The sequence below is a fragment of the Meriones unguiculatus genome, chromosome 10 (genome assembly GCF_030254825.1).
Source record: "Meriones unguiculatus strain TT.TT164.6M chromosome 10, Bangor_MerUng_6.1, whole genome shotgun sequence".
Classification (NCBI taxonomy): Eukaryota; Metazoa; Chordata; class Mammalia; order Rodentia; family Muridae; genus Meriones; species Meriones unguiculatus.
The window spans coordinates 90,069,863-90,082,998 of NC_083358.1; the positions used below are offsets into that span (position 1 = coordinate 90,069,863).

General features: G+C 46.8%; 1 protein-coding gene across 2 annotated transcripts; it reads left to right on the forward strand.

The window, feature by feature from the left end:
* Nucleotides 1-7,380: 7,380 nt before the first annotated feature.
* On the forward strand, nucleotides 7,381-12,497 carry S1pr1 (sphingosine-1-phosphate receptor 1). 2 transcript variants are annotated; one of them, XM_021657882.2, is made up of 2 exons: nucleotides 7,381-8,281; nucleotides 9,876-12,497. In XM_021657882.2, exon 2 carries the CDS (start codon nucleotides 10,038-10,040, stop codon nucleotides 11,184-11,186), a length of 1,149 nt encoding a protein of 382 aa, XP_021513557.1. In that variant the 5' UTR covers nucleotides 7,381-8,281; nucleotides 9,876-10,037; the 3' UTR covers nucleotides 11,187-12,497. The 2 variants fall into 2 exon arrangements, with proteins under 2 accessions (XP_021513557.1, XP_021513556.1); XM_021657881.2 differs by having other exon boundaries at nucleotides 7,381-8,230.
* Nucleotides 12,498-13,136: the final 639 nt, after the last annotated feature.

Here is a 13,136-nt window from a genome sequence, read left to right on the forward strand (position 1 = left end):
TTTTGTTTTTGTTTTTTGTTTTTTTGCCTTTTGCTCCTGGGCTAATGAGCCTTTCTGGGTTTTTCCATCCAGACCTGAGCTGGGAAGGAAGGTTGGCTGGTTACTTTCTCTGCCTCTCTGAACTAGCAGGTTTTCACCCCAGCATCTGGCTCCTGAGTCTTTATTATAAATTAGAACAGTTAGGGTTTTCCTTCATTTCCTTCATAGACAAGACTCAATGGATGCTAGTACTTCTTACTAAGTCTGACTAATGAATTTGACCCCCCAGGAACCATTTGGTGGGAAGGAGAAAACTGACTTCCTCAAGTTGTCCTCTGATCCATTGGCATGCCATAGCATCAGTACCCCCCCACATGTGCATATAAGAAATGTAATAAAATGACTTTGTTTGAAAATCAGAGTGAAAATGAATGAGAAGTTGAGAAATGAGATGATGAAAGCAACAATAGTGCTAATGGAGTTGAAATGGTGAGATGTGAAGAATTCTCTCTGCCACTGAGGCTTCCATGGAAAGCCCTAAGTCTTAAAATGACTTAAAGAGAAGAAATACCACTCTCCTCTTCTACAGATGAAGAAACACCCTCCTGGAAGTTAATGGGGGTGTGTGTGTGTATGGCTCTCTGGCATTGTGATGGCCTAACATCGGAGAAACCCTCAGTTTGACCCCCAGCACTGCTATTGCCACTACCAACTGGAGACACAGGAAGCTAAAAGAACTTGTCCAAAGATACAGACATAGAGCTCAAAATTGGCAACACTCAAGCTGAAGCCAACTCTATCTGCAGGGTTTCACCATATTTATCTACGTAGGTTGGACAGTTTGCAAACAAGAAGACATAGTGAATCCCCGGATAGGCAGAAGACACTGAGCTCTTGGTTCAGTAAGCACATGGGTGTTGGTATAATGTGAAGCTTAGATCACTAGAAACTAATCTAGACGTGGTGGCACGTTCCTGTAACCCAGGACTCAGGAAGGAGGCAAGAGGATCTGGAGTTGAGGACAGGGTAAGAATCTGTCTCAAAAGAAAAGAAAGCAACAGAGAGACAGAGAGACAGACAGACAGAGGTAGAAACTAACAATATCAGAAACCAAGATGATGTGCGTGAGGTCTGGAGAGCCGGCTGGCTCAGCAGTTAAGAGCACTTACTGCATTTCTAGGGTTCTGTTCCCAGTATCCTCATGGGGAGGCTCACGACATCTTGTAACTCCAGCTCAAAGATATCTGATATTTTCCTCTGGCCTCCGTGGGAACCCCTACACACACATAAATAAAACCAAAAATAAATCTTTGGGAAAAAACAAAACAACAACAACGAAAAACTGTTTACATGAGAGAGTGAACAATGGAGCCAAGTCCTACAAAGCTCAAGGAAGGCAGTGTGGTGACTGATATGAGAAAGGGTTTGCTTTTAAAGAGTAAAATTAGTTTTACTTCTCAGGCAAGACGCGCTGGGGCCAATGCTGTTACTGAGCTGAAGCGTAAAGAGTCAAGAAGGTAAGGTGCTCGTACAGTTTTCTCTATGAAGTGAAAGATGGGTTATTTTCCTATGAATACATGAGTAAGAAAGCTGTTGCTCAATAAATAAAAATAAATAAATAAATAATAAAAAAGAAAAAGAAAAACCAGGCCTGCTGGTGCACATCTGTAATCCCAGCACTCTGGGAGGCAGAGGCAGGCAGAGGCAGGCAGAGGCAGGCAGATCTCTGTGAGCTCAAGGCCAGCCTGGTCTACAGAGGCCAGGATAGGACAGCCAAGGATACACAGAGAAACCCTGTCTCAAACCCCACCAGCTCCCCCCAAAAAAAAGAAAAAGAAAGAGAGAGAGAGAGAGAGAGAGAGAGAGAGAGAAAGAAAGAAAGAAAGAAAGAAAGGAAGGAAGGAAGGAAGGAAGGAAGGAAGGAAGGAAGGAAGGAAGGAAGGAAGAAAGAAAGAAAGAAAGAAAGAAAGAAAGAAAGAAAGAAAGAAAGAAAGAAAGCTGCTCCTTTTTCTTGGGGCTTTAGAGGCGGGATGATTTGAGAATCAACTGGAGTAAATAGAAAAGAGGTTAGTCAGATTTAGCAAAGAGAAGGTATGGCTTACTCCCTTACATCTGATATGAAGATGAGCAGGTATTTACTTATTTACCTACACTATACAACTCAAAGATCACATTCTATTTTATCCAGCCACTCTTAAGGGAAAATGCTGAAGGATAGGAAAGCTCCATTGAAATCAGAACCCTGAAGTGGAGCCACCTTAAGGGGAACTGGGCACATCAGATTTGAGGACTCAGTACGGAATAGCAACGCAGGAACACAGGGTGTGGCTCCTAGGCAGAAAAAGGGCTGGACTTCCTGTCAGGAATGAGCTGGAGGGCATAGTTCTTAGCAGTATCTTCTACACTATGGGTGTGGGGCTGGAGACTCGGAATTTACCGGAAAGCTGTGGCTGGGAACAGCTTGCTGGACTCTTTAATTTGCCTATAATCCTATACATTTTACATCCCAGAGGTGTATGATAATGGTGACTGTTACCAATCATCATCTGTGAGATGCCTATGTTCGTTACAACACTTGGCTAGGCCTGTGTGCTGTCCTCAGTGATGCTAGGTACCATTACGGTTATTCTTTGGTATACTTGAGGCTTACCTCAGTGCGGTGGTTTTGATTCTCCAGTCCGTTCATGATCATATCTCACCAACATGCTTAATATATCTGGGGCCCATTCTTCTTGTTTATAAAATTCGAATAGCAATACCTAACTTGTAAGCATGAAGCTGTAAGAATTAAATAAACTTCTATATATATTTATATATATATATACATACACACACATACATATAAACATATATACAGACATATCATCTTGAAACTGATATACAATTACTGAAAGTGCAAGTTTCTTTAGGTCTGTAAGGTGGGCACTGAGAAGTTCCAGCTAACATTCATTAGGAGGTAGCTATTTTGGTAGAGTACTTGTCTAGCATGCATAAAGCCCTTAGTTCAATCCTCTTTACTGTTTAAACATAAAGCCAGGGGGCGGTGGTGCACGCCTGTGATACCAACACTTGAGAAGTGGAAGCAGGAGGGTCAGAAATTGAGACAGTCTATATTGAATATGAGTGGATCTTGAGTTCATCCTGGGCTGTAGAACATTCTAATAGCTTGGCCTGCATCCCTGGAGGCCTGCTGCCACCTGGGACAAACAGGTGAGACCCCTACACCCTGAGCCCCTTGCCTGCTGGGTCCCCCTGGGCAAGCCCAGTAGCAGTGAGCCCAATCCTGTTCCCTGTGCGACACATCTCCAGGCCTACCTGCTTTCACAGGGGTCTGCTGCCATCATGGACCACCAGGTGACACCACCCCCACCCAGTTTCCTGCCTGCCACTTCATGCCCTTCTCAAACCAAGTAGTGGTGAGGCCCACCCTATCCCCAGTGGGGTAAGAGCTAAACAGAGAATTCTCAACAGAGGACTCTCTAATGGCCGAGGAGCATTTAAATGCTCAACATCCTTAGTCATTAGGGAAAATGCAAAATCAAAATGATGCTGAGATTCCATCTTACCCCCATCAGAAAGGCTAAGATCAAAAACTCAAGTGACAGCATATGGCGGCGAAGATGTGGAGCAAGAGGAGCATTCCTCCATTGCTTGAGGGAGTGTAAACTTGTCCAACCACTTTGGAAATCAATCTGGTGGTTTCTCAGAAAATTGGGGGTAATTCTACCTCAAGACCCAGCTACACTACCTCTGGGCATATACCCAAAAGATGCTCTATTATACCACAAGGTCACTTGCACAACTATGTTCATAGCAGCTTTATTTGTATTTGTTCAAAGCAGCAAGACTGGAAACAACCTAGATGTCCCTCAACTGAAGAATGGATAAAGAGACTGTAGTACATTTACACAATGGAAAACTACTCAGCTTTAAAAACAAAGGCATTTTGCAATTTGCAGTCAAATGGATGGACCTAGAAAATGTCATCTTAAATGATGTAACTCAGACCCAGAGAGACACACATGGTATGTACTCACTTCTAAGTGGATATTAACCACAAAATACAGGATAACCATGCTACACTCCACAGACCCAGAGAAGCTAAGTAACAAGGAGGAGCCAAGGGAGGATGCTTGAATCACTCTCACAAGGTGAAATAAAAAAGACATCTGGAGTAGTTAGAGGGAGGAAATGGGGTGGGAGAGGGATTGGGGAAGGTAATGGGGGTGGGGAGGAGTAAAGAGGGCTGGGAGAGCGAACAGAAACGGTGATGGTGAGACGTCTGTGGAACAGGGCAGACCCCCAGGAGTCTATGGTGTGACTGTAGCTGAGACTCCTAGCAGCAGAGATATGGAGGCTGAATGGCCACCTCCTGCAGCAGGCAGGACTTCTAGTGGAGGGAGGGGGCCACAACCCACCCACAAAACCTCTACCCAGCCAACCAATTGCCCAACTTGAGTTGCAAGCCATGAGAGAGAGACATTATTAATAATATTCTGCTCTGCATACACATGGGAGGCTAGCATAACAGTCATCTGAGTGTCTTCACCCAACAGTTGATGAAAGCAGATGCAGAGACTCACAGCCAAACATTAGGTGGAGCTGGGGGAATCTTATGGAAGAGTGGAAGGAAGGGTTGAAAGAGCCAGGGAGGTCAATGACAACGCAAGAAAACCTGCAAAATAAACTAACTTGGGCCCATAGGGTCTCACAGAGACTGAACCACCAACCAGAAAGCACCCAGGGGACCCCCTAAGATCGCCCACATGTATATAACAGCTTGTTCCTCATCTGGGACCTCTAACAGCAGAAGCAGGGGCTGTCTCTGACTGTTGACTGCCTTTGGATCTTTTCCCCCAACTGGACAACCTTGTCTAGCTTCAATAGAAGATGTGCCCAGTCCTACTTGATTGGTACCCATGGAAGGTCACCCCTTCTCTGAAGAAAAGGTGAGGAAAGGGAGGAGGGAGTAGCTGGGAGGAGAGGAGAGAGGGGAAGTTCCCATTGGAAGTAACGTAAATTAATTAATGAAAAGAAGGATCCTAATATCTATAGTTACATATATCTATATCAATGTATGTGTGATAACCAATCTTGGTTGCCACCTTGTCATCTGGAATCAACTAAAACCCTAGGGCATGCCTGTGAGGGATTTTCTTAATAGGATTTTCTTGAGGTGAAAAGACCCACCCCAAATTTAGAGCACACTTCTGGTGGCAGCCCTCATAAAAGGACATGGAAGAAGGACAAGGAAGAAGTTTTCGCTTTTTGCCTGCTTGCTGTCACGCTAGCTGAGTTCATCTGTCCTGCTGCCGAGGCAGTCAATCCTTCACTACCATTAGAACCTACTGCAGGACTCCAGTGGAGACTGATGGGTGACCAGCGGCTTTCTAGGAATCCTCCAGGACTCCTGAACCAGACTGGTATTGCTGAGACCTTCAGGCTCATGAACTTGTGGTTGCTAGATTCTTCGCCTTTCTATCAGGAGACAGCCATTGCTGGACTAGCCAGCCAGCCATACCACAATCAGTTCTGTTCCTTCAGAGAACCCTGGCTCTACAATATGTTTATCTTTTTTTGTTTGTTTGTTTCTCTCTTCATAGAAGACAGGGTCTCACTATATATCCCTGGCTAGCCTAGAACTAGCTATATAGACTTGGCTGGCTTCAAAATTACAAAGATCTGCCTGCCTCTGCCTCTGGAATGCTAGGACTAAAGGCATTTGTCACCTCATTTAGTCTATCTTTTCTTAGTACTGGAAATTGAACTCAGGGCATTGCACACACTACGGAAACAGTTTACCATTGAAATACACCCAAGCCTTTGTTCTTTGTGTGTGTGTGTGAGTGTGTGTGTGTGTGTGTGTGAGAGAGAGAGAGAGAGTGTGTGTGTTTGAAGGAATCTCAAGTATCCCAAGGTGGCCTCCAGCTTACTGTACAGCTGAGCAAACTCTTGAACTGATCTTCCTGCCTCTGCAGGTTCTGAGATTACAGGCATGCATCACCGTGCCTGGCTGTTTCCGTGTGTGTTAATGATACTGACACATAGCTGAGTGCGATAACCCATACTTGAGAGCAGAGCCAGCAAGCTCTCAAGTTTGAGGCAACCTGGGCTACTTATTGGACCCCACCCCACAACACGCACTAGGGTTCTTTTTTGGAAAAGAATTTATTATTAATATTATTTATTACAGTTTATTCACTTTGTATCCCTGCTGTAGCCCCCCTCTTAGTCCCACCCTCCCTCTATCTTCTTCCCCTAGTAACAGTTTTATTCATATTTAAAGGCAAGCACAAATTTTAAAAGTCTTAAGTGCAGAGGTCTGCTCTGTTCAGGAAAGTAATCTGACCATTTTCTCAGTGATTGACAGCATCTGAGTCAGCAGGCAAGAGACACCTTAGCTTTCGGGGACCCAGCTGTACCACACACTAGCTGGACAATCTACAGGTCTCTAGGGCTGAGAATTTCCTCCATGGGTAGAAGGGCCGACGGTGCTCCATTGTCCATCACATCCCGAGGCAGCAAGGTGGTGCGCAGTGCCCCCTTAGAGACCTCCCACATCAGTGGAGGGAGGAGGGGAGGCTAACTCCGTGCCTCTGCTGTGCAGTGATAGACTTGGATTATCTTCTCTTTCAAATGAAGCAAGTCTCAGACTCTACTTTTCCGGAGGAGTCCGCACGACTGTTATCTTGGTTTCCATATTATTTTGTAAGTTCTGTAGTTTGTGGGCATGTAAGGTACAAGGTTGTTGATGACTGCTTCTAGGCAAATGTGAATTAACAGTTACTTTTTTTTTTTCTTTTTGCGGGCTCATAAAATCCCTGAAGGTAGGGGTCTGTTGTTTGTTCATTCAGCCTCTTTTGAGTCATTCAGGTACAGGGTGTGTCTGTCAATTGAAACTGCACAGCGAGGAAGTTTTGTGTTCACATCTGCTCTGGGTGGGAAGGCAGTGCGACTAGGGGACTTGGGTGAAACCTCTTTTTAACAGAAGGGCAAGGCGTAAAGGTCCAGAGTCTGACCAAGACCTCTTCAGCCTTCATCTCCTAAGTATTATCTAGCAAAAGAAAAATGTGGTCGAGGTTTGACTCTTTAGATTTGGGGCGTCTTAGTTATCTCTCAAGTAGAAAGAGAAAAGGGCTCCCTACTCTAGCCAGGCTGCCCTAGGTGCTGGCTTGTGAAAAGCCAGGCAACCCTTTTCCGTGTGGGAATTCCTGAGCTGCCGGATTGTTTAAATCTCTCAGGGCCGGGCCAGTAGCCCACCTCCTCAAAGGCCTCAGAGCTTCCCAGAATCTGGGGCACAGCGCTTGGCTTTGCGCTCAGCTGAGAGAGGGGAACCCCCGCCCAACACCAAGCCCGGAGCTGGCCCACTTCACCGTGCGCCCGGGGAAAGCCGCTCTCTGCCCACCAACCAACCGCAAGCTTCTAAGGCTTTGCTGGGATCGAGCGGAGGGGAGAGGAAGGCAGAGGCTTTTCAGAGCCTCCGGGCTGCTCGCCTCGGGCGGCGGTCCTTGCCGTCGCTTCCCAGGATCTTCCCCCAGCGGCGCAGAGGATTGCAGGGCAGCGGCTCTGGTTTCCCCTGACCTCGTGGAAGTGGCCCCGGGGTGCCGGGACACAGGAGCCAAACGGATCCTCAGGGCTGTGGGATCGGGGACCAGGAAGGTGCTCTATGAGAGACCGGCTTGTCCTCTGTCCTCTAAGAATTTTAAGGAAGAAAAGTTTTCCAAGTGTATCTATCCCATGTCTAGTTTCGGAGTCCTCTCCAGAGCTGGGGACTGCTGGGGATAGCTGGCGAGAGACGTGATTTGTGAATTAGAATTTTAGGGGCTGCCAGGCTCCTCCCCTTCTCTCCCCCCTCTCCCGGCTGGTTGGGGCGGAGGGGTTTCTATTCATTTCGTTGTATTTTAGTCACTCTGCCCCAGATCTTTCTGGGAGGCGACTTCTCTGCAGCCTGGACCCAGAGGGGCCCCCTGCCGCTGGCAGAGGGCGGAGGAGTTAAAGGCGTTAACCCCTCCCAGTCCCTTCCTAGAGGAGCCACCCAGCCTCAGCCCGGCGCCTCGCGGAGCAGTGCGGGCAGCGCAGGCGGCGCAGGCAGAGCTGGCCACTGGAGTGCACGGCCGCGGAGGGAGGAGAACCCAGCGCGGGGAACTTTACGAGTGAGCTGGCCGCCGTCAGTCGCGGACGGCAGCAAGATGCGGATCGGGCGGTGTAGACCCGGAGCCCTGCGGACGCAGCTTCGTCCGGCTTGAGCGAGGTACGGGGCTGCGAGCCTCGCAGGCTCCCGCGCCGGCTGCGGGGTGTCCAGGTATCAAGAGTGAAGCCTTAAAGTAGAACGAAACGAACGAAAACTTTGGGGGAAATTTTTTTTTTTTTAAAAAGCATGCATCACCAGACTGCTTACGGAGCCTGTTTTGATTGGCTTCTTGGAGCACGGAGTTTAAGAAGTTTAGAAAAAAAAAAGATTAATCCCTAAATTATAGAAACGACCGGGGTGTGTGTGTGTGTGGGGGGGGGTCATGTCAGAGAAGCTTCGGTTCATTAGAAGGGAGAAAGGAGGAGATGCTTATTTTTGAGAACCCTGTAGACGAAATTTATCAGGCATCACAGGCGATGACTTCCATTGCCTGAAAGTTACTGTAGGATCGGGGCGGGGAAACGTGGACTCTCCTGAGTTTTTGCCATGGAAATGACTGTAATGGCTTTAGTATTTGTTTGTTTGTTTGTTTGTTTTGTTTTCTCCTTCATTTTGATCACGTTGATCCTTCACCGTGCAGTCTTGAACGTACTTAATGCTGTCCTTCCTTTAGGGATTGCTAGTTCTGTGAGAGGAGGCAACGTTGGGGGGAGAGGATGGGGATAACACCCAGATAAACTGCCCGTGCAGGTTTAGCAGTATGTGTTTCTGGAAAGTAACGGACCCGGAGTTAGAACGCGCTGGCAGTGTGGCTGTGTGTGCATGCGCGTGTGGCTAAAGTCAAAAAAGATTTAGGCAATCAGTTAGTGTGGAAACTTGTGGGGTTTGCTGCAATCTCTTAGGGAGGGGTCCTCCATGAATACCTTTAAATGTAATGGATTGACCCGTGGGCAGGCTGGGTAGGGAGTAAAGGAAAACAGAAGAAGAAGAAAAGGAAAGAATGGGCAGTTGCTTCACGGAGGCGCCAAGCTTTCCTGTTTACTTCAAGGCCTGGCGGCCCACACCTCACTGGGCCCTCCAACCCGACCCTCAGCACACCTGCTCCTAGGGAGTTATTAATAGAGCCCAGACAACGACTTAGGTTGTAGAATGGTCCTCCTGCAAATCTACTTTCTTGCATGGTAATTAGGAGGTGGGCTCATCTCTGAGCTCTTGAGTTGTGTGTGTGTGTGTGTGTGTGTCCAGTAGGTTGGGGGTGGCCAGGGTTTGCATATCTGCAATTGTACCCCAAAGTGGCAGTTTGGGGCCTTCTGTGAGAGGAGGCCCTTGGCTGGTGGTGAGCAAGCAGCTGAGCTGGTGACCACTTGAAGGAATCTTAGGGCACTGGGGGTGGCAATGCCAGGGGAAGTGGCAAGGAACGGGGCGCTGTTTCCCATTCCCGTCTTGCTGGATTTAGTGACCCACGGGAAGGTTATTGTCTTTTTTCATTCTGGGTAAAATTTCTTTTTGTTCCCTTCCTCTTTTTTCTAACTTCATCTTCCTCTCTCTCTTTTGTTCGTTTATTTTTGTTTTGTTACTAGAAATGATAATGAGTTTTTTTGTTTGTTTGTTTGTTTGTTTTTTAAAGAAATCCTCCCTGTGCTCTGGCCAAGTTTCCTTAAAACAAATCAACAACAAAATTGGAGCAATGCCTTGGCTAGAATGAATTATGCTAGTGTGCTGGGCCTTTTTTTCCTGACACTCTTTTCTTTCTAACTTGTTTAAGGCTGCTGTTTGGGAGGCCTCTCCAGCCAAGGAATAGCAACACAAAAAGCGGTTGGGTTGCTCGCTGACCGGGCCCTGCTGTAACTGAAGGCTCGCTCAACCTCGCCCTCTAGCGTTCGTCTGGAGAAGTATCACCCTGGGCTCCTGGGGACACAGTGAGGCTATGGTGTCCACCAGCGTCCCAGTGGTTAAGGCCCTCCGCAGCCCTGTCTCCGACTACGGCAACTATGATATCATAGTCCGGCATTACAACTACACAGGCAAGTTGAACATCGGCCTGGAGAAGGACCATGGCATTAAGCTGACCTCAGTGGTGTTCATTCTCATCTGCTGCTTCATCATCCTAGAGAATATCTTTGTCTTGCTGACTATTTGGAAAACTAAGAAGTTCCACCGACCCATGTACTATTTCATTGGCAACCTGGCCCTCTCGGACCTGTTAGCAGGCGTGGCTTACACGGCTAACCTGCTCTTGTCTGGGGCCACCACCTACAAGCTCACCCCCGCCCAGTGGTTTCTGCGGGAAGGGAGTATGTTTGTGGCTCTGTCTGCCTCAGTCTTCAGCCTCCTTGCCATCGCCATTGAGCGCTACATCACCATGCTGAAGATGAAACTACACAACGGGAGCAACAGCTCGCGCTCCTTCCTGCTCATCAGCGCCTGCTGGGTCATCTCGCTCATCCTGGGGGGCCTGCCCATCATGGGCTGGAACTGTATCAGCTCGTTGTCCAGCTGCTCCACCGTGCTCCCACTCTACCACAAGCACTATATTCTCTTCTGCACCACCGTCTTCACGCTGCTCCTGCTGTCCATCGTCATCCTCTACTGCAGGATCTACTCCTTGGTCAGGACTAGGAGCCGCCGCCTGACCTTCCGCAAGAACATTTCCAAGGCCAGCCGCAGTTCTGAGAAGTCTCTGGCCTTGCTGAAGACGGTGATCATTGTTCTGAGCGTCTTCATTGCCTGCTGGGCCCCTCTCTTCATCCTGTTGCTGTTGGATGTGGGCTGCAAGGCGAAGACCTGTAGCATCCTGTACAAAGCAGAGTACTTCCTGGTTCTCGCTGTACTGAACTCAGGTACCAACCCTATCATCTACACTCTGACCAACAAGGAGATGCGCAGGGCCTTCATCCGGATCGTCTCCTGTTGCAAATGCTCCAACGGAGACTCCACTGGCAAATTCAAGAGGCCCATCATCCCAGGCATGGAATTTAGCCGCAGCAAATCAGACAACTCCTCTCACCCCCAGAAGGACGATGGGGACAACCCAGAGACCATTATGTCTTCTGGAAACGTCAACTCCTCTTCTTAAAACCGGAAGCTGTTGATACTGGGGAAGCATTTTGACTTGGTCACCCACTACCCCAGCGTTTCAAAAATGTCTCTCGTTCCTGGGGAAGGAGTGACTAGGAGCCCGAGAGAGGGAGGGAAGGGAGAGTGTGTGGCCTGGTGATGCCATGGTGTAGGTAGTTGGTTCCTGTGAACAACGCACCGGGAAGGGTGGAGATCAGGTCTGGCCTGCAGTGGGTTTCCTGCCCCACCCCCCAACACCCTAGAGCTTTGATTTTGCACTGGTCTAGCATTGTCAAGCTCCCGGAGGGCTCAGGTGGCCCTTCCTCAAAGACTGAGGTCCCAAGAGAAAGTGTCCCTGGAGTTTTGAGATGTGATTTCTTTTCCTCACTGTAATGACAAAGTGAGTATGTGCCCTTTAGTTTGTTTGGGCTTTGTGCATGTCCCTCCTCTCCCTCCCCATCTCACCCTGTCTCCCCTTCCCACCCTTCCTCCATATTCTTTTACTTTATATCTTAACTGCCTGACCTTTGTTCATCAGAAGGAACGGTGTGGAGGGCTCTGTTTCTTGATTGTCTGTAGTGGGTAGGCTGTTGACTGGGAAGGCTATTTGTTGAGGCCAAAGTTTCCACGTGAGCTGGTTCAAGTTGTTGGGGATTTGGTAGGCTACCTTCAAGATAAAAATGTGTTCCTTATTCCTCATGGGCATGTGTTTGTAATGGGAATAACGAAGTCTACTTCATTTGAGTTATATCTGCCAGGTCCTTAGAAGATACATGAGAAAAACAATAGAGTGAGGTGAAACGTGGGGTAAATTTTTGCAATCCAAGAGCTATGTCTTGATGTCTTTCTCTAACAAGTACAACCTTTGGCACTTTTACTGATTATTTCAGACTGCTGTGTGATCCATTTCAACCAAGTTGGGGGTGGGTGGGCAGTTGTATCTCGTTTAAAGAACAGTTCATGATTTTTGAATGTATTTGTTTATTTGAGGTCATCTTATTGAATTTTTTCCTAACCTGTGTTAACACCATTGAATGTGTAGTTCTTAAGAAAGTGCCACCCTCTTGTACCCGAAAAAGCATTACTTTAGCAGACAGGGAGCATCAAGAATTCTTCATTTCAGCTGTCATTAGACATGGATGGTGGGTGTAAATGTTACAGAGAATAAAAATATATTGCTGTCTCTTTAGTATGGTTTTAAGTGCAATTAAACCAAGAAATGTCTTTTTTTTTAAAAAAAATAGTATTTAATAGGTTTCTGACTTTTGTGGATTATTTTGCACATAGCTTTATCAACTTTTAAACATTAATAAACTGATTTTTTTAAAGATCCTTTTGTGAAGAGAACTTTTTAAAAATTATTCACTGAGATAACTTGATTATGGGGCTCTTTGGAATTAAAGTAAAGGGTAAATTTTTGTTACTCTTTAAAAGTTTTCACCTTGATAAGCTAGGGTATGGGGGGGGATGTGGTTTATTTAGAAACCACTCTAGCTTTTTCAGGAAGAGAAACTTCAGTAAATTAGCATTAGAAACGTGTAGCGAATAAGGGAATAAAAACCATAAACCTTCTAAAGACCACAGCAAATAAATATAACTATTTGGATTTTAAAGTGCATTGAGGCTAAGCAAAACTAACTGTAATAATTCTGCCCTAAAACGTAGCTGTCCAAAATACAATGAATTCTTAAATCTATTTTAAATTATGACTAAAACAATCAGTTTAAACCCAGCAATGAAAGTGTGCATTCTTTCTGGGAAGAGAAAATGTGGGTAGCCGCAGATAATGTTGAATCACTCAGTGCTTTGTACTTTTCGTTTGTCTGTTCTTAAGGTGCCATGTGTTCTAGGCTTGCCTCATGCTCACTGTGAAGATGTATGTAAACTTTTGATCTTCCTGCTTCTACCTCTTCCTCAGTGTTGGTCCCAGGTTTATGCCGGGCTGTAGACTGAACCCAGGTTCACTTTA